Raw genomic sequence first — 21,006 nt, forward strand, 5'->3', positions numbered from 1 at the left:
TAATAGGTAAACAGGTAGATAACAAAGGCAAGATAATTAGTTGGCATCAGAATTCTAAAAAAACTACATACAAAATAACGTACCAGTAGAATAGCATTTTAAAATAATACAGGGAAAGAAAATGTGAACCATGGATTTTATAGTCAGCTAAGTTTTCATTCAAGGATCAACAGTGAAAAGTAGTTTTATATTCTCAAATCCAATTAAGAGATGAATGGGGACACTTCAGCAATAAGAATACTGGTGAGCTTTTAATATATTTAATTGTAGATTTAACACTAAAAACTGAGGTGAATGGTGAAATAATAATGTTTTATGATGATATATGCTACATCGTATGTGTTGTATGTTCTGACAGAGTAGAAATAATGCAACTAAAAATGAGATGAGAAGGGAGAAGGAAGAGGGAAGTTACTGTTGTGTAGGCAATAGGTTGGAGTTAAAAGTATGTCATCAAAACCACAAATAACATCGCAACATGTTAAAAAGAAAAGCAGGGAAATTTAAAAATTTTAAAAATAAGTAAAAAGCCTACAGAACAAAAATACAGTCTTTCTTAAACACCAAAAGAAATATTTTTTAATAAAAAGAGCCCCCAAACCACTTCACATACCACAAGTATAGAAAATACAATATACATAGTAATTATTATATGAAATAATAAGAGAGTTACAATAAAACATTTCACATATGAATAAATGTGAATGAATCGCTTAACTCATCTATTAAAAGGAAATGATTTTCAATTTGGCTGACAAAGCAAAACCCAAATATATTCTGTATACAAGACATACACTTAAAATAATTCAGAAAGGCTAAATATAAAGAGATGGGCAAATAAATACCTGGCTTCTAGAAAGAATAATAAAGCAAAGCCAATACTAATATCAAATAAAATAAACTTTGCACTGTGTTAAATGTGGGAATTATTGTTTTTAATGCTAAAAGCCTCAGTTCACGGTAAAGTTCTAACAATTGTGAATATCTATGTACCAAAATAACACAGCAATGCCTTTGTAAGCAAAAACTACAAGAGATATAAAAAGACATAGAAAAAAACATATTAACTCTAGGAAATGTTAATACATCAGAATTAGTGTGAGATAAATCAAGTAGACACAAGGACAGGATACAGAAGTCCTAGAGAACCTAACCAGTAAGGTAGATATTATGTTTATACAGAAATTTACACCCAGGAAAATAGTGATTGTACCTTCTCAGGCACTCATGGGACAACCATAAAATCTGATCATATATTAAGTCACAAAAATAAACTTCATAATTAAAATTTGTACACAGTAAAGTTCTAATACATAAAAAAAATAAAAATTACATAAAATTTTTAAAAAGACTAAGAGGTCATTTTAACTAGAAAAACCAAAAAGTGTTTATTAAACAATTCTTGAGTGAATGTGGAAATACAAAATAAAATCAAAGGACATATTAGAAAGAATAAAAATGAAAACACTAAGACACATACATGTACATCTGTGTATGTGTGCTATATATACATGAGACATGAAGAAGCAATCAAAAAAATTATATAGTCTTAAACACTATCCAAGAATATGCCTGAATTAGTTAATTAATTAAATCCTCTGCTTAAAAATATAGAGCTATAAATTATAAGAGAAACTAAACCAACAGAAAACACAAAGAAGGTAAATAGAATTTAATCAGTTCTGACTTTTAGAATGTTAATGTTTAAGAGACTCAAAAAAAGAAGAAAGGAAATAAATAAAACAAATAAGAAAGGGTAGAAAATCCTACAACTGAACACAAACAGAAATAAATGACCCAACATATTTCAAATAAATAACATTTGAATAAGTAACACCAACTAATGGGAGATGGGGGGACATCTAACTCCAAAAACTGTTAAACATGGTAGTAGTTGGGTTGTATGCCTTCAGGCTAAAGAAAAAAAGAACTCTAAACAAATACTGAATACTAATTAGTACGCTTTCTTTCCATCAAGCCCTGGGTTAGTAATAGTGAAACTATTTTCTGTACATTATAAGATTGAGCATATAAGTAAATATATTATAAATATGGGGATTATATTTGTCATTGGTAGAGAGAAGAGTTTTAAATATGGAAAATGAGGAAAATAGAATGAATTCTATCATTGAATTGGAACTAGAGGTATCAGTGTGAATCCATAGTTTTTAATACGGCTAGTTAGCTGTATAGATGGATATAGGTAGGGGTGTGTGTGTGTGTGTGTGCGCGCGTGCATATATTCATCTTTATAGCTATTTCTAGCTCTGTTTTCTGAAAAGGACAAGGAGCAATGATCTCCTAGTAGGAGAGCAAGTAGAACAAGTAGAACCCAGATCTTGATCTCTAATAACATTCTCCCTTAAAAGGAACTGGGACTTCTAGAAAAAAAGGCTGATTCCAATGTTACAACAAAAAAAGTACAAGATGAGCCTGAAATCTCTTGTGCTAGAAGTGAGGGAGGTGTTTAGAGAAGAATGTGGACATGTCAAAAGGGCACTGTGGCCACCATGAAGGAGCTTTCATTATCCAAGAATGGAAAAATTTTAGTATTAAACTAAGGACATAAAAATTATAACTTACTGAATAAAATAGAAATACATGAATTCACTTTGATATAAATTTGAAAAACAGGGAAGAAGGGAAAATTCTTCCTTTTAGTAGAAACCCAACTGATAAATGAAGAACTAGATGGAATTAGGAAATCACCATCAATAACCATCATAATAATAATTACTAAAAGTGAGAATTATCACTGGATGCTAAAATGAGTAGATGAATTTTTTAGAAGGCACAGAATATTTTCAGTCTCAAAGTAACAAAATATTTATTAATTAAAAAGTGAAACAACTCTATAGTAGATTTAGCAGAGTCCAATGATGAAATCAACATCACCAGTAATGATATATATACATATATATATATACACACACACACACATATATATATATATGTGTATATATATATGTATATATACACATATATATATATATACACACACACACACACATGTGCCTCCTGATATAATTCCCTGAAAAGATCATTACTTCCGAGGTATTCTTTTTAAAGCTTCATAAGGTGAATCTAATCAAAAAGAAATACCAAACAAACCCAAACTGAGGGACATTCTATGATAACTGGCTTGTACTCTTTCAAAATGTCAATACTATGAGACACAAAAAAAGAATAAGGAACTATTCCAGATGAAAGGGAACTAAAAGTACAACTGAATGAAAACACATGATCCTAAATTTTCTTTTGTTATATAGGCATTATTGGGGCAGTTGGACAAATTTGAATAAGGTCTGTAGATTAGATAATTGCATCAATATCAACTTACTGATGTGGATAATTTTCCTACAGTTGTTTAAGAAAATACCCATGCTGGGGCACCTGGGTGGCTCAGTCGGTTAAGTGTCCGACTTCGGGTCAGGTCATGATCTCATGGTTTGTGGGTTCGAGCCCTACATCGGACTCTGTGCTGACAGCTAGGAGCCTGTAGCCTGCTTCAGATTCTGTATCTCCCTTTCTTTCTGCCCTCCTCCTGCTCATGCTCTGTCCCTCTCTGTCTCTAAAAATAAATAAACATAAAAAAAATTAAAAAAAAAAGAAAATACCCCATGCTTTTAGGTATTTGAACTATTTGTGGGTAAAAGGATATTATGCTTATTATTAATTCTCAAATGTTTTGGAAAACCATATATGCATATGTATATTCAGAAAGAGGTAAAAAGATAAAGCAAATACAGTACAAATGTTGACACTTAGGGAACCTGAAGTGTATATTGTATTATTCTTGTAAATTTCAGTAGGACTGAAACTATGTTTAAATGAATGAATCACTAAATACATGAATGGATGAACAAATAAAACCTTTTCATCATGCTCACTACTTCCATCTTATTTCAAGTCTACCAAAGTCTTAGCCTGGATTATTGTTTCTCTACCCCCTTTCAGTCTATTCTCAACAAGATAGCCAGTGTAATCCTCTGAAAGTATAAATCAGATCATGTCACGGCTCTGCATATAGCTTTACTGAGGACCCTGGCCCTTTTCACACTGCACTGAAATAACTTGTTCACATATCTTTTCAACCACTAAACTATAAATTCCATAAGAAAAGTACGGTATTTTATTTATGCTTGCCTCATTTCCCCCTACACACCCATCCGAGGACTGACACTCCATAAATGTTTATTTTGTGAAATGAATCTATTTAACCCCAATTATGGGGAAAACACATGATCATGCAATTGCTACAATTTTCACTTACTTTACAAGTTTATTAGATGTTTTATAATATTACCTTAATTTGATTCACGCTGCTTTGATCAAACTTATTTCACTCTTCTTATAGCAGGAAAATGATACAGGGCTTCTGACTTTAGAGTTCCACTTAGAGTCTTTCTCTGCTGCCTGATCTATTTGAAAGTCTTTTCATGGCACAGAAATGTTCTCCCTGTTGACAATTTCTCCAATCTTTAAATAAGTAGTTTCTGATTCTTTGTATAAAAGAAAAAGGGTGTCCTGTGTAATGGATATTTCTGTTCTTAAGGCTTAGATTATTCCAGGAGAAGAGAAGAAAAGGACCATAGAATATTTGTCTATTCATTGTCTTTGTATCTCAACTTTCCCAAACCAGAAACCCTTCCTATACTTTCAAAGTACCTTAACATAAAAAAAAAAAAAAAAAAAAAAATATATATATAAACTTAAGGATTTTATTTTTGTCTTTTCTAAATTCCTTGTTTTCTTATAATTTTAGGATTTGATTTTTACCAAGGGCTTACAACCTGTGATATCCCTAGATTTTGTCAAACTGTGAATCTAGTTGTATCTTCCAGATGACTGGGGCACTTTAAATTCTCCCTAGCTTTGCTCTAGATGATAGAAACACATCGTCCTCTGGCAAAGTCTCCCTTTTTTTCTCTAAACTGGCCCAGGCTCCAAGCAGCTGTTTTCCTGCTTCTCTTTTACTGATACAAGTGATCATTATATCTCCTCAGTATGCCCATAAATTTTCAGCTCCCTATTATTCATTCTGCATTTCATGGCTGTGTTCACTTGTAACTATTGACAAAAATGATTAATTATGGAAGTAGCAACAGATTCACCATTTGCAAAATATATGCTATCACTAATGACGCATTTGGTATGGGAACATAAAGAACTAACTCTTGAAGATTCTGTTTCTTTAATGCTGGACAAAGTGAGACACATAAGTCCCACTTAGACTCAAGCCAAGAGGGGTAGAGTAAAGCCAAAAGAGCCACTCTTCCTCCTTGCTTAATTTCTGTGGAATATTCCTGGACCTTTTGCCTTGTCCATCAGACAAGAGCAACTTGATTAAAGGTTTCCACTTGGCTTAGTGTGGGTCCCCCACTAAACACACCCTGAGAGAAATACTTTGAAGGTCACCTATTTAGGTTATGCACCCAGAAAGCACACACAAGGGAATGGGAAAAGTGAAACAAAGAAGAGAGAAGGCAGTAAAGGGTGTGTTATGGCTGCACTGTGAGCAGCTTGGACTAGGACCCTGAGGTCCCACCAAGGACCCAAGAGGAACCATATAAAACATGCTTCAGAATTGTCCCATAGGGGGACAGGGACACTAAGCTATTTATCCACTGACTTCTATTTGTCCCCAAGGACATGAACTTGAGCCTAGTAAACTGTGGCATCTAAGAAAAACCCTCAGAGAAGGAAACCTCAGAGATATGAAGATGGAACCCTTGAGGTAGGAATTTGATAATGGCCCTGGGAACTGTCCAGCAAGGCTGCAGGTGAATAAGAGGTTATGGGGCAAGACATCAATGGCATCTGCTACAGTTTCCTAGCATTATTTTAAAGGCTGACCCAGTATAAATGCATCATCTCTGAACACAGAGCTGTTCAGTGAACACTTGTAGAATCAAATTCACTTGAAAAGTATAAATCATTTATAGAAATCTTTGTGTTTTTTAGTAGTGATTTTAGACTTCAAATTCATAGCCATGGCACTATAAAACCAGCACTTTATATAATACATATAAAAGAATACACAAATTGATAAAGGTTATTTGCAAGGTCAACCTATAATTCCAAAACAATGAATAAAAATAAATGTGTTAAAATTATGTTTTTCTTTTATTTTTTCCTTTCTGAGTAACTAATTTGTTTCCTCTTTGAAGGTTTGGATTAGCAGGAAAAGGCTAGGAGTCAAGTATGAGTGAGTCTTCTTTGTGGAGTTTTTCCACATGTTCCAAGCTCCTGTTCATTTTCTCATTCTTTTTCATGTGTATGCATATGGGTGTATTTTCTTCTTTTTTCTTAACCACATCCTCCGTCCTGCTGTTATTCTAGTCCAAGCTGCTGCCATCTTTTGTAGGTGAAATACAATGGCCACACATGATTTTTTTGTCTATCATTGCTTTTCCCTTTAGACTCAAAACTAAAGAGTTAGAGAGTTTGCTCAAAACTTTCTAATAACTTCCAGTTTCACCCTAAATAAGGACTAAAGTCACCAAAATTACCTACAAGGTTACGTAACTTGCCTTCACTCTTCCTACTCACCAGCACCTCTCTGGCCTCATTTCATATTTTCAAACTGTTGTTCCCTTCACTCATCCACCCCAGTTACTCCCTGCTTGTTTCTTAAACCCACACTGGACATGCTCCCACCCTAGAGTTCTTGTACTTTTGAGTTTTTTCCTTTGGAATACTCTTCCCCCAGATATCTATAGGGCTCCCTCCCTGTCTTACTTAGGACTGTTCAAATTATATCTTAATGCTATTACAATATCCCTCTTCCCCACCAGTGAAAGACTTCTTACTATACTTCTCTGATATTTTTTTCATCTATAACATGTATCAACATCTAACATACTAGTTACTCTTTTCATTTATTTTTTTATCTGCCTGTCTCCAAAAATCTCCCCCTAGCCTAGATTTTTGTTTTGTTTTATATTTTAATTAATATATCTATAGAACTTAGAATAGTGCTTGCTGTATATTAGGCATTCAATACTTACATGTTGATTGATCACATTACATTCAATACTAGACAGTTGGGTGTTTATATCTATACATATGATTTTTTTTTTAAATAGCAAAATTCCTTTTCACATATAACATAGAAATAGTAAAATTATTCAGGATCTCAGAACAAGTTATTTCAATTTCACTGCATCAGAGATAAAGAGGATTCTTACTGAAGAATACTGTTTAATATATATTAAAATTTTGTCAAATGCACATTAAATTAAAATCTTGGTTTGAGGCACTGAATGTGAAATTATAATTCAATATTAAGATATATGTAGTATCCACAAAGATGCAGAAAGAGACTAAAGTATGAAAACACATTAAGAAATACTAATGAACAACCTAATGCCTGTTTGCTAAGCTGGGAATCCTATTCAAGCTTTAGCACGTATCAGTCTGCAGCTTTGCATCATGGAATAGTGAGTGACCAGGAAAAGGCAAAGAATATATTTCCTACATTCCTCACCATTTTCCCAGTGACCCTTAGTCCTATGTTCTCTATGAACTAAGTTCTCTATGAACTAAGACCCTTAGTTCTGTATGAACTAAGACATTAATAGAAGTGTGGTTCAAATCCCATGAGCCAATGCAAGATGTACAATGCATATGCATGACTTCTGCCTTGGCAATTCTATGCTGTATTCCTCACAAAGTCATCATCATTTTCTATAATCAGGTACTATAAACTCCAAAGAATAAATACAGAAAATATGGGGGAAGACATGCCCTGTTGAGTGTAATCTGAGAACTGAAGTACAATAGTGTGCTAGTTCCCTCTATCTCAGACCATTATCCAACCATGGACAGATGCCACAAATCCCAGAAAATAGCTGGGAAGAAAGTAGGGAAACTGGAGGGTGATATTACAATATAGGTATGTGTATATACGTATGTGTGTGCGTGTATGTGTGTGTGTGTGTGTGCATAATACTAAATATATTTACATATATTTATTGTATATAAGGATATACAATATGATGTATAATTACATATTATGCTACATATAATATATAATACTTAGTTAACTAAAGAACACAGTTAATCATTAATTGTACCATTAAGAGAATCACAAAAAATTCCAAGAAGCACTAATTTCCCAAGACAAAGAAAGGAAAATAGAAATAACTGAAATTTAGCCAAAAAAAAAAAACTATTTTAACTATTTTGAATTTAAAACAAAGAAACCAGTTAGCCAAACTAAATTTTAAAAAATTGTCCAAAATTCTATGCTAGATAATTTAAACATCCAGTATATGGAGAAATTAATGTCAATGGTAGCCTATATATCAGATATGCTTACTAAATATATAAAACATTTCAATTGTCTTAATAGTTATATAATTACATATTAAAACATTGACAAGAGAATTTTAACCTATCTAATTACTAAAATCAAAGTGACAAGAGCCTAGGCACTCATCGAGTGTTGGAGGGAATACATAAATAGCTATGGTTAACATTTTATATAGAGATTTATATATTTTATATATGATTTAAATGCTTTTTAAAAATGTAGATTACAACACATATAAATATATATCAATGAAATAAGATGATGAGTGTGAAAAAAAGGCACCTGCATGGATGTTTTCTGAGCCTTGCTTAGAGTTCCAAATACTTAAAAAGTAATCCAGGGGCGCCTGGGTGGCTCAGTCGGTTAAGCGTCCGACTTCAGCTCAGGTCATGATCTCACGGTCAGTGAGTTCGAGCCCCGTGTTGGGCTCTGTGCTGACAGCTCAGAGCCTGGAGCCTGTTTCAGATTCTGTGTCTCCCTCTCTCTCTGACCCTCCCCTGTTCATGCTCTGTCTTTCTCTGTCTCAAAAATAAATAAAACGTTAAAAAAAATTTTTTTTTAAAAAAAGAAATCGAAATAACCATTAGTACGAGATTTTCCAAGCAAACAGTGATACATCTATTTAAATAATTATAATGTATCCATGATACATCAATAATGATAATGAGAATATATACATATTTATATTTGAAATATTCAAGATACATTACCAAGTGAAGACAAATTAGCTTATGCATTACTAGGTATAGTACAATCCTGCTATTATGACTATAGGAATTTTACTTTAAACAATATCTATAGAATGCAGAACATCTTTTTTTTCTTTAGTTATCTTTAGGGTTTTTTGTAGTATTTTTGAAAAGTCCACACTTTCTATCTTGAACAATATTCTACTTGTGTAATATAGAAATAAAAAAAGATTTATTTTTTTTTAATTTTTTTTAAACGTTTATTTATTTTTGAGACAGAGAGAGACAGAGCATGAACGGGGGAGGGTCAGAGAGAGGGAGACACAGAATCTGAAACGGGCTCCGGGCTCTGAGCTGTCAGCACAGAGCCGGACGCGGGGCTTGAACTCACGGACCTCGAGATCATGACCTGAGCCAAAGTCGGCCGCTTAACCGACTGAGCCACCCAGGCGCCCCAAAATAAAAAAAAGATTTAAAAGCAAGAACTGATTGAACGGTGGCATAACCCCTCCTTGAAGTAGATGGAACTTTAACCAGATATCCAAACTCCAAAGATATTCAGCATTTAGAAAGACAGGGATTTGGAAATCAGCAACAAGAGACCAAATGGGAAATAAAGGGAGAGAGAGAGAGAGAGAGAGAGAGAGAGAGAGAGAGAGAGAGAGAATATGAGGCTGATTGCTTTAAGAACACTCAGGGAGACTTCCCTTTTAGAATCAAGAATTTATGTTGTATACTACACAGTTAGGGTCTGTTTCATAGCTCTATATTCTCTTTCATTGATTGTGTTATCAATTTTTGTTCAGTTTTATAGTAATTTTTAAAAGTTTATTTATTTTGAGAGAGGGCGAACATAAGTGGGGAAGGGGCAGAGAGAGAGAGTGGGAGAGAGAGAATCCCAAGCAGCTCCACACTGTCAATGCAGAACCCAACGTGGGGATTGAACTCTCTCACCATGAGATCACGACCTGAGCTGAAACCAAAGTCAGACGCTTAACTGACTGTGCTACCCAGGTGTCCCAATAATAATATTTAATTACAGTTTAATGTCTAGTAATCTACTTCTCCTTACCAATCTTTCTTGATATTATTTTCTCAGTTTTATCAATTGTTCTTCTAGATATAAAAGTTAGCATCACTTTGTCAATTTCCCAAAACAGTCAAAGCAAAAACATTATCAGGATCTTCCTTAGAATTTCATTAAAGCTATACATTGCTTTATAAAGAAGTTAAGTGATACGTTTGTCTATTTTGATTAAAATACCTGGAATATCTTTACATGTATGTCAGCGGTTATTTACCTCTCATTATTATGTAGTTTTATTATTATATATTACAAAATTTTGTTTATAGAGCATATTTTTTGTTTAAGTGGTGAATTTGCATTTTTAACTTTTGTTTTTGTTCTGCCAGCAGAGAGGAAACCTACTGATTTTTTTCATTTAATTGTATTGGTCTACCTTTATGACATTTTAATTGTTCTACAACTCTGAGTTGTTTCTTGGTTCTTCAAGATTCCTAAATAGGTTATTGGAAATAATTATCTTTTCATCTCTCCCTCTGTATACATATTTTTTTCTATGTTACTGAGATGCTAAAATAATAAATAATAGTGAGGCAAAGGCAAAAACAGGTCTCAGTACAGTTTGTTACTGACTTTCCCAAAAAATCAGGTTTTAGATCAACAAATTCTATTTCCCCCCCATTAAATTATTCTTTAATCTTTATTATTTGCTATTTGCTATTTTAGTTACTTTCATTGTATTATTACTAATATTGTAAAGTGACTTTATTTTTAGTTTTTTTTTTTAACAACAATAAAATTATTTAACACTATGACTTTCTCCTAAGCATATTTTTGGTTGTTGCTGATAAATTGTATCATAAGGCAAACTGCTTATTGTAATTTTAAGACTCGGTTACTCTTTGGCCCATAAGTAATTTAGGATGAACATGCACACATATACGTGTTTAAGTATTAAGTGTTTTTCTCTGGTTTACAGGTCTTCAAACGTACTATGGTTCCTGGGTTCCTTTCCATTGTTGATTTATTCTTTCTTATTACATTCATTCAATATCTAATAAACCATCTTTATTGGTTATTTGGGTTTGATGTGTGTATTCTTTAGGGTTCATGAATGTAAGCAAAAGAAATTTATTGTGCTAACTACTACCCCCTCATTCCCTCAAAAGAGAAGAACTGAAAAAGTTTATAAAAAAATAAATACATACACACATACATACATACATACAAGAACTAAAGGGAACTAAGTAACAGTAAACGCTGCCAAGTTCCTGAGAACATCTGGCTAAGACCCTTTCTCTGATAAATGTGGACTTTAAACCATACTTCAACAGGAAACAATTTCCTACTTGGTCCTCTGCCTTTGCATTATTCCCTCCAAATTCAAAGTTCTAGGTGGGCATGTCCATTTGCTAACTTCCCCAGAAACCACAAAAACAAACTAACCAATAAAAATGAACAACAACAAATAAACAAACAGCAAACAAACAAACAAACAAACAAAAGCAGACCTTTTCAGCTCTGCCTCATGCTAAATTTCATACATTGCTGGTTTTCCCCTGGAAAAGAATATTTCTTGGATGCTAGGCAGTCAAATAAACAACAAATGTCCATTTTATTATATCTTTTACGGAACCTTATAATTACATTTTGTGGCATGACTAAATTTGAAATGTTTTTGCTTTTAAGTATAGAACACATAAGTGCTACAAACTGATGTTTCTGAATTTACATCAGTGTATTCAGAATCCAGTTAAGCTGTATATGTGATGAGGAAAGAGGGGGTACACAAGATAAGGTATCTTCTTTTTCAGTGTTTATTCCCCTATACTCAAAGTCTTGAGTATAATTAATGGTCAAAAATGACTATCTGGAATGTTCATGATTATCCATTAGAAATGTTACTTTAATTAACTGTTAATAATTTTCTGGTGCTGTAGAGCTGCATAACAAGAGGCGTAGTTTTACCTTCCACTGATCATAACCACAGTAGGATGCCAGAAACACTTGCCAAAAAAATGCTGCATTTAATTTCTAGTTTCATCGATGGTACCTAAAAATTATAATTAACATGTAGTGCCACAATGAATTCAAAGTTAAGACTAACTTGACGTACAGCCAAGTCATCACTATTGAAGCCTTAATGGGTTGAATGTATAAAAGAATAAATAACAAGTGACAAGATTATTCCTAAGTAATTTCTATATGTTGAATTGAAGTTGGGGGACTACAATCAAGATAGGTCGAATAAACACTACAAGGATTGTGGAATTACAAATTGATGCAATGAATTACAGTCACTGAGTTCATGAAAGTGACAGCAATAGACAAAACACTGGGTAAAGCAGTGTGCAATGGAATTGTTCAATTTCATTAAGTACCATTTAACCCATCAACCAAAGAGACAGAACTACAAATCAGGAGAAGACTTGCCACTAGCATTCTCAGCTACCAATCAAGGGAAAAATAACTTCATTCTTGACTTCCAAATACATACTCCCAGTGCTAACACTTTGACTTAATTATTACTTCAATTTAAAAAGAAATTGTTGAACTTTACAGGTGTCAAATATCATGCCTTACAACATACACCTAGAAAGTGACAGAATCTGGATTCAAACTGCATTCTATCTGACTTCAAATTCTATATTTTCTCTAAACTGTACTCAAGCCAGAAAGGGTAGAGGCAATGCACTGGGATTTCCTTTTGGTCAAACATACTCTATGATTAAGGTGCCATCAGTATTCTTATAGGATAACCCTCCCTCTTCTTCAATGTAAATAGGTCCCCAAATTAATTTTTCCCAAGAGATCACACCTAGGTTCTATCACATCTAAAAATGATGATATTCATGCTTCCCTTTGATTTTAACTTCGTACCAATCATCTATCCATCTAATTTCATGGCAATTTGAGAAATTGTCATTCAAGAGAGAGAATGAAAAAATATCTGTTCAGTTTGGAATGTATTATATGATTTTAACTAGGTATTAAAATAAATAATTATGTTTTAGCATATATTTATCTTTACTCTTCCCTAAGAACATATATTATGATAAAGGAGACAAGATGATGAAGCTGAAATTTAGAGGGTTTTCATTTTATTTGGGACACTATCAAACTCAGTGTCATGGACAGATGCTTAAAAATGCCTTTCAATAATCAGGTTTTATTAATGTCATTAAATAAAATAGAGATAGCATGTAGCAGTAAAGCGACAAGACCTTTGATGCCAAAAGGAACAGGGTTGCAATCTTAAGATCACCACCATTATCTCTGAAAAATTTATTTAACATCACTGTTTTTTACTGTCTTCATCTATAATATGGTGAACATATTCTCTAACATGCAATATTGTTTGTGATGTTTAGATCATGTATCTAAAGTAACTGACAGAATATACTATTATTTTTCTTACAGCTATTATTAAAGAACATAAGAGGAACTGAATTGTCTATCCCTAAATTTCATACTCTCCTAGATGATAATTTCTCTACTAATAATATAAATACTTTCAAATTGATACAAATTACCCACTTAAGCAATGGAATAATAATTGAGTAAACATATGGGGAAAAGTTTTTGAGCTCATGTTATTTTTATTCAAAGGATAAGATTTTAATGCTTGGTATTAAGTTGTTCTAGGATTGGTCCCTCCAATCCTAGAATTCAATCCAATCCATACAATTCAATAAAACAGAATGCAGAGAGGGGTGTCTTAACTATGATAAGAGTGAACTGTTATTGAGAATATTCAACTTTTTCTAAGCATTTGGTTAGACATTTTACTTATTATTATGCCTACTTACAGCACAACTTTGTATCTTTATTAGATTAAATTTCAATGAACTACATGAAATATGGAGTTATTTTAAACCCATACGGAACCGAAATAATTACATAAAACTAATGTATATGTATGCTTCAGTTAGAAATACACAGTAATTAATTGTTGTTTCCATTGATATACAACATTTTTTTCAAAGCCTGGCTCCCATATACAAAAATAGTTTATCCACTGCTGGCCACTGTAATACTATTTACGTTAACTAAAAAGGATAAGAGGAAAAGCATGACATATTTGTGATATGTATACAAAGATTTTATGTTCTGTATATGAGATATATAAAGAAATGCAGTATTTTATAAGTTAAATCACAATCTTTTAAGATCTTATTACATTAAATTAACTTATTTAATATGATTGTTTTATTGTGTATTAAAATATAAATTTTTAATTTTTAGAAAACAGTGGATTTTTCAGGCAAAATGCTTTTCGCATAAAAAGAAAAACACATGATTAATGATTCCACCCCTCTAATCTCCCTTCCTTCCATCGTCTATTGAGCACCTATTATGCCAACAATTGCAAAATTAGAGAAGAAAGATCCGAGTTACATGATAGGACAGATATGAGTAGGCAAACACCTGTAACATATAACCTGCTATAAGAATCTAGAATATATTAAGTTCTTATACGTATCAGTCAATCTTCTACTTCATATGATTTTTCATAACACCTTTATGTATTGGTATTTCTACTATCCACATTTCACAAACGAGAAAATTGAGGCACAAAGATTTTAGATAATTATGGCCAAAGCCACACTGATAATAAGCAGCAGAATTTGGGTTTGAGTCCAGTCAGAATGTGTGCTCCTGCTATGCTATACTGTCTGATATAACTACAAGATATTTTAGGATGTAAGCCCATGATTCATCATATAGAAAAACAATTAAGTACATTTATTTTCTCAAATGTATCTGCTTGTATCAAATTGCCTATATTTGAAAACTGCTGATTAGTTTATAAGGCCAATACATCAACCTCAGAAAATGAAAAATGCCTAGCATAATTTTAGCAAAAATGGCTCTGCATAACTGGTGGGTGAATTTGAAAATCCAGTATCCAAATTGATAGCTACAGACCATTATACATGTTTTCCCTTAAGAGTTTTGTATCTGTGAGGCATCATTTGAAGCTCTAAGAGTTGCTAAATCTAAGCAATATATCTGACTTGTGAATCACTGAATTACTGCGTTAAGCCAATATTTTGGGAAATATAGGGATATTAAATCATCTTTTCTCACTGAAATGTCATTTTAACACTGTTCTAATTTTCAGTGAGAACCAACAAAAATTAGAGGCCACAAAATAACAATATGGAGTTGAGGTTGGAGAATCAGCTTGTTTACTGATTCTGCTACCGACCAGTCGGCTGATCGTGGGCAACACATTTCACTCTTCTAAGCCTTTGTTTTCTTCAATTCCTAGTATATACAATAATGGTAATTCCAGTCAGCATTACAGTGATGGCACATGGGACGTATCCAGTAGTGTTAATCATAAAATCACCTTTTGAAATAATAAACTTTGGTACAAAAGGCCAAAACTCTACTTATATACAGCAATTACTACATTATTTAAAAAATTTTTTTTTACATTTATTTATTCTTGAGAGACAGAGACAGAGCATAAGTCGGGGAGGGACAGAGAGAGGAGACACAGAATCTGAAGCAGGCTCCAGGCTCCAAGCTGTCAGCACAGAGCCCGACGCGGGGTTTGAACTCACAACCTGTGAGATCATGACCTGAGCTGAAGTCGGATGCTTAACTGACTGAGCCACCCAGGTGCCCCTCCATTATTTTAAAATAGCTTATCTTTCTGTCTACATGGCTTTATATCTTTATTACCACTGCATAGTAATTAATAGACCACATGTTCACTGATGGCAGGGACTCTGTCCCAGTCAATAATCGAGAACCCAGTATGTTGCCTGGCACAAAGAACGTCAATAAAGATTACTAAATTGAATGTGTCTAAGGAATAAAACCTAGAGAGAGAAGGTGCACGCTTGGCCTTTATGTCCATATTCTAGCTTCCAAATAATGCCAGGCTCCTCTGAGAGTTCACGAGATCCTCTCGGGGGGAAACCAACAGTTGTGTGCAGGGTGCAGGCTGAACCACAGAGATGACGTTGGGCTGGGCACCAGACACGATCAAGCAATATAACTCCTTTGGTGAGTACTTAGATTCTCCACTTTACAGGACTTCACAGTCATCAGTTACTGGATCTTTTGGCTAAAGCTAAGTCAGGACAACATCAAATGCTGGACAAGAGCCTGTAGTTAGTCCAGGGGGCGAGGCATAGCCATCAAAGGCAGTCTCAGGCATGAATTCTCTATGTCTGATTCATCACAAGAGACAAAATGTCAGCAACTCTGCTGCCAGCCCAGCTCTGAACAACTCACAGAAGTATAACTCCTCCTATCCTATGCTTTACTGTACAGTGAGCACATTCTTTAAAAAAAAAAAATCAAATGGCTTAATATTTTCAGTGGACTTGTGAATGACTAATAATCTCATTGCATTTATTTTAAATGGGCTTCCAAATCACTGATGTATATTAGGTTTTTTTCATGTCACTTTTTGAGAGGGCATTATAAGTTTTGATTAAATGTCCTATATTATATACATCATTTTCTGACAATGTTCTAATCTTATTTTTCAATTTTAATATAATACTTTCACTGTTTCATAACTTTGAGAAAAAATACTTTCTGTATGTAGTCCTATGAAACAGAGCAAATTCATGAATTTTCAAACTGCAAGCTATTTAATAGCCTCCATTTGGTAATTATAGAGATTTATATCCCTCTCCTCATCTCCCACAAAATTCAGAGCTGATCTGTCTAGTTGACTTAGAGACTGACTTAGAGGTCTATACATTCATTATCCTTGACAATAAGCTGTTAGATTAGGTTAATGATTTAAGACTAATATATGTTTGGAAATGGGAGAAAGAGGTTTAAAACTAATTTATAGGAATATAATCCACTGGTCATCTTCATGTTTCATCAAAAAATATTTTAGAGGACGTCTCAATAGTAATTGATCACATTGAGGTGACAAAATGGGCTGTCCTTGTTTTACTAGGAAGAGAAGGAAGCTATTATCTCCTTTTCGGTTCAGACTTTCAGGGTAACCAGACAGTTTATCATTTATCAAAGAATTAAAATAATCTAAAAGTTAGAAAGAAGAAGTACACTGGCACAATACGGATGCAGCTAATGTTACAAGTCCAAAAATGTCACCCATCTCAGTATGTTGTGTACTATCACTTAGAAGATGGTATAGCTACCCTGGTTTTCTCTTTCAAAATCTTTTTTTTTTAATTAAAAAAAATAATGTTTATTCATTTTTGAAAGAGAGAGAAACAGAGAGTGAGTGGGTGAGGGGCAGAGAGAGAGGGAGACACAAAATCCAAAGCAGGCTCCGGGTTCCGAGCTGTCAGCACAGAGCCCACACAGAGTTTGAACCCACGAACTGTGAGATCCTGACCTAAGCCGAAGTCTGATGCTTAACTGACTGAGCCACCCAGGCTCCCCTCTTTCAATATCTCTTAATATTCACCAACAAAAGTAAATTTATTTTTAACTCCTGCATGAACCATTGGGATATAAAATAGCAAATAATTTCATAGTATATTAACAACATATAACATGTACTTTTAAAATGCTATACAATTTTTTTTAATCTAGTTTTTTCAAGGTTTCTTGGGTTTTAAATAAATGAGGTGAATGAGAAACAAAATCATAGAAGTGCCTAATGTGACTTTAATAAAACAATTCTGTTTTAACTCTAGAGTTGTTGTCATATGCTATTTGTAGAATTTTATATTAACATTTTAGTTAATAACTTGCATTGTCTAATTATTAATAACAAGTAAATTTCCCTTTGTTTTACATGCTAATTCTATATTAAATTATAGCAATTTAAGTATATATATATATATATATATATACATATATATATATATATTTTTTTTTTTACCATCTGGCTTGAAAATGTTTTCAGAAAATAAACTCATCAAATGAATTATATTTCTAGTCAATCATACACTTACTATTATTTATGAATAACATTTCATTTACAACAAAATATTTTAGAGTCCTTTTCCTAGTATTAATTAATTTAAAGCTAGCATACATAGTAATATAAACTTTAATTTGCCATTAAACCAATTTAATAGAGAGATAGATTAAAGAGATACTTTTGGGATTCAATCTTTCTCTGCACATACATTTAATCCAATGCTATGCTACCGTATACTAAAGGCCCTGTGCTGTGATGAATCTTTTTTCTGCTCTCAGAGATACTGTGGGGAGTTAGAACAATACAAAAAGAGCTCACAAATCAGGTAGGAAGGTCACCATCAGAAAACAACTCTGTACATTTAAGGCAAATATATAGAGGCAACTTCTTTTAATAAGAAAGGTTTTATTTCTAAGCACTAGTGCTTCAGTTTTTCATGAGAAAAAATAAATAAGAGACATGCTTTCTGAGAACATTCAGTTGCAGCACTTTCAGAGAGAAGGGGGAGAAAACCCTGAAATCAAGAGAAAATGAACATAAAATTTGGGTCACTGCTAAATTAATATTTTCTCTGTGGGTTTTCCTTTACCAGTTGCTTTTATATGCACTTCACATCTAAGTATTTAGGCTAAATGCATTTGAAAATCTTGCTTTTCCACTGATGCTCCATTAGCAGGAGTGAACTCTGCTATATCAGGGTCTAAGCTATTTTAAAGCAAGGAGAAGGTTGCAGGACTTTTGTACTCAATAACAATTCATTCTGATTTTATTCTTAAGTCATGTCTGACATACTTTTCCCCCAGTGCCTTTTGACTTCTGCTTCTTCAGAAGTCTAAATTTCTGCAACATGTGAAGTTGGTGTCTAAGACATTTATAGCTTTCTTCTGTAGTATGTGAACCTGAGACTTCTTGTGTATTCATCCTAAATTAGTTTGCCTCAGATGACTAAATAGGGCCTCCCATACTGAATTGGATTGCTATTCCCACCATCTGTATGTTCATCATCTTAATCCTTTATTGATGTCAATCATGTGTCATATATGGGAAGATAAAAGAGAGAAATTACAAGTTGCATTTCCTTAGTGACCCAGGAATCAGAATCTATGGATATTTCGGTGTTTTTTTTTTTGTTTTTTTTTTTTTTTTGTTTGTTTTTTTGTATAGTTTCCCAGAGTCCTTGTTTTCTTTGCTATCCTCATCAAATATTGCTAAGAATGGATATGGAGATCCTGTTTTGCATATCTTGGAATTTCTCAAATCACTAAAAATCTGTGCTCAATAAGCCTCTGTGTTATCTCTTGTCTCTCCTCCATCTTCAATCCCTTCCCTTCCCTTTGCTCTTTCCCTGAAAAAATAAACCTGTTGTTTCCTATGTGAACAAAGGGGACCCTTTGTTTTTCTTCTGACCCTAGAGCTACAGCCTTTTCTCCTCTTCAACTTCACTGCTAAACTGTTTGAAAATGTAGTTTCCCCTTTCTGTCTCAATTTATTTATATCAACTTCACTTTTGAATCAACAGTAATCTGGGGCTGTCTGGTTTTAGCACTGAAAATCCCATGACCCAGGACATTCCTCAGCTGTGGACAAACTCACACAGCTGGTCACCTTAGACACCTCTTCCTCCCAGAATCTCTACCTCAAATCACTCTTCAAATTCTGAGAGTTAAACTTCCTGCCTTTAAACCATTCTCTTCGTTTGTTGTTGTTAGTTTCCTGGTTCAAATTCCCATCCACTCACAGCCTGTTGTACCAACTTCCTCAATGAAACAGACTCCCTTACTCAACTACCATAATATATTAGTCTTTCTAAAAGGCAAATTTGATTGTGTTACCCTGCTTCCTTGACATTCTAACAGATTGCCCCTGAAACACTATAAAACCTGAATCAGGTACTTCATGACCTTGTCCTTGTCTATCTGAATACTCTCACCTGCTGTTTCTTCTTCTGTAAGCTCTATTCATACATATTATTACACCCAGAACATACTATTTAAGCCTCACATTTCTACTGCTTTGTACATGCACTACCTTTTCCCAGAGTCCACACTCTACAGACTACCTGATATATCCTACTTATCCTCCACATCTCAGCCCAAGCACAGACTCCTCTTGGAAGCCATCAATACCCTTTCAGGCAGATGACAGTTCTCCAGGCTTTCTCTCTTGTATGTTCTTCCATTTAAAAACATACCTCATTGCATTAAGATAATCTCTTGTTTCTCTTTGCTACAAGATCCTTAAGGAGAAGCACTACATGTTCCCCTTTCATATTTCCTGAACCAGCAGAGTTTCTGTCTCAATAAAAAATTGTTGAATTAATGTTTAATGAAGTCATTGCATTATTTTTGTAACCCCTACACATACAGGAGGCAGGGTAGGTAAGAGTACCTAAGCAAGACCTTGTAAATAGGAACATACTCCCATTTTTTACCTTCCATGCCCTTGCACAATTACTTTATAAGTTGCACCCAGAACCTAAAGAGTGACCAAGAGTGATTAGACTTATCAACACCTAAAAAAGGGCTAAAGATTTGCTTACTGTTCTTGCATCCCATACAGACAGGGTCTTATCTGCAGAACCTGTGAGAAGAGTGTTGGAACCAGGAAAAAACTCAATGCTGTTCACAGAATCCACATGTCCGTACAAAGTGCATCTGCATCTTTCACTGTGTAGACAGAAATGGAGAGTTCAAGTTTTAGGAGTTAGCACCTAAATGTTTCTTATGCTGTCTACACAATGCTAATGAAGATAACTTAAGTATCTGAAGCGTAAGTAATTTTGTAAATGACAAAAATATACAAAAGCCACATTTTAAGGGAAAATTCTATAGTCACTTGACATCCTAAGCACTTTATAGAATTAGTAGCATACAACTGACTAAATTTAAGTTACCATCAATTTATAAAGTCACACCAACTGTCATTTATTCCTTCTCACGAAATGATTAAATAAAAATGGTCCCCATCTAATAAACGAATATGCTAAGAAAAGAAAACAATGGAAGGCAAATGTTCAGGCTTCATTCTAAACCCACTGAATTCGATTCTGATCTCTACTGTTAGAAATAACTAAGAAAGAAATAAAACTGCAGTTTTGCCT

At 33.6% G+C, this 21,006-nt stretch overlaps 1 protein-coding gene across 2 annotated transcripts in view; it reads right to left on the reverse strand.

Moving 5' to 3' along the window:
- Nucleotides 1–21,006, reverse strand: part of SPAG16 (sperm associated antigen 16) — a 1,016,466-nt gene that overhangs the window by 378,171 nt on the left and 617,289 nt on the right. For both annotated transcript variants that reach the window (XM_078450902.2, XM_078450901.2), the window contains one exon: nucleotides 20,446–20,572. In XM_078450902.2, coding sequence (XP_078307028.2) covers nucleotides 20,446–20,572 — 127 coding nt within the window. The remainder of the gene's footprint in view (nucleotides 1–20,445; nucleotides 20,573–21,006) is intronic.

The sequence above is a fragment of the Panthera onca genome, chromosome C1 (genome assembly GCF_046562875.1).
Source record: "Panthera onca isolate mPanOnc1 chromosome C1, mPanOnc1 haplotype 2, whole genome shotgun sequence".
Taxonomy (NCBI): Eukaryota; Metazoa; Chordata; class Mammalia; order Carnivora; family Felidae; genus Panthera; species Panthera onca.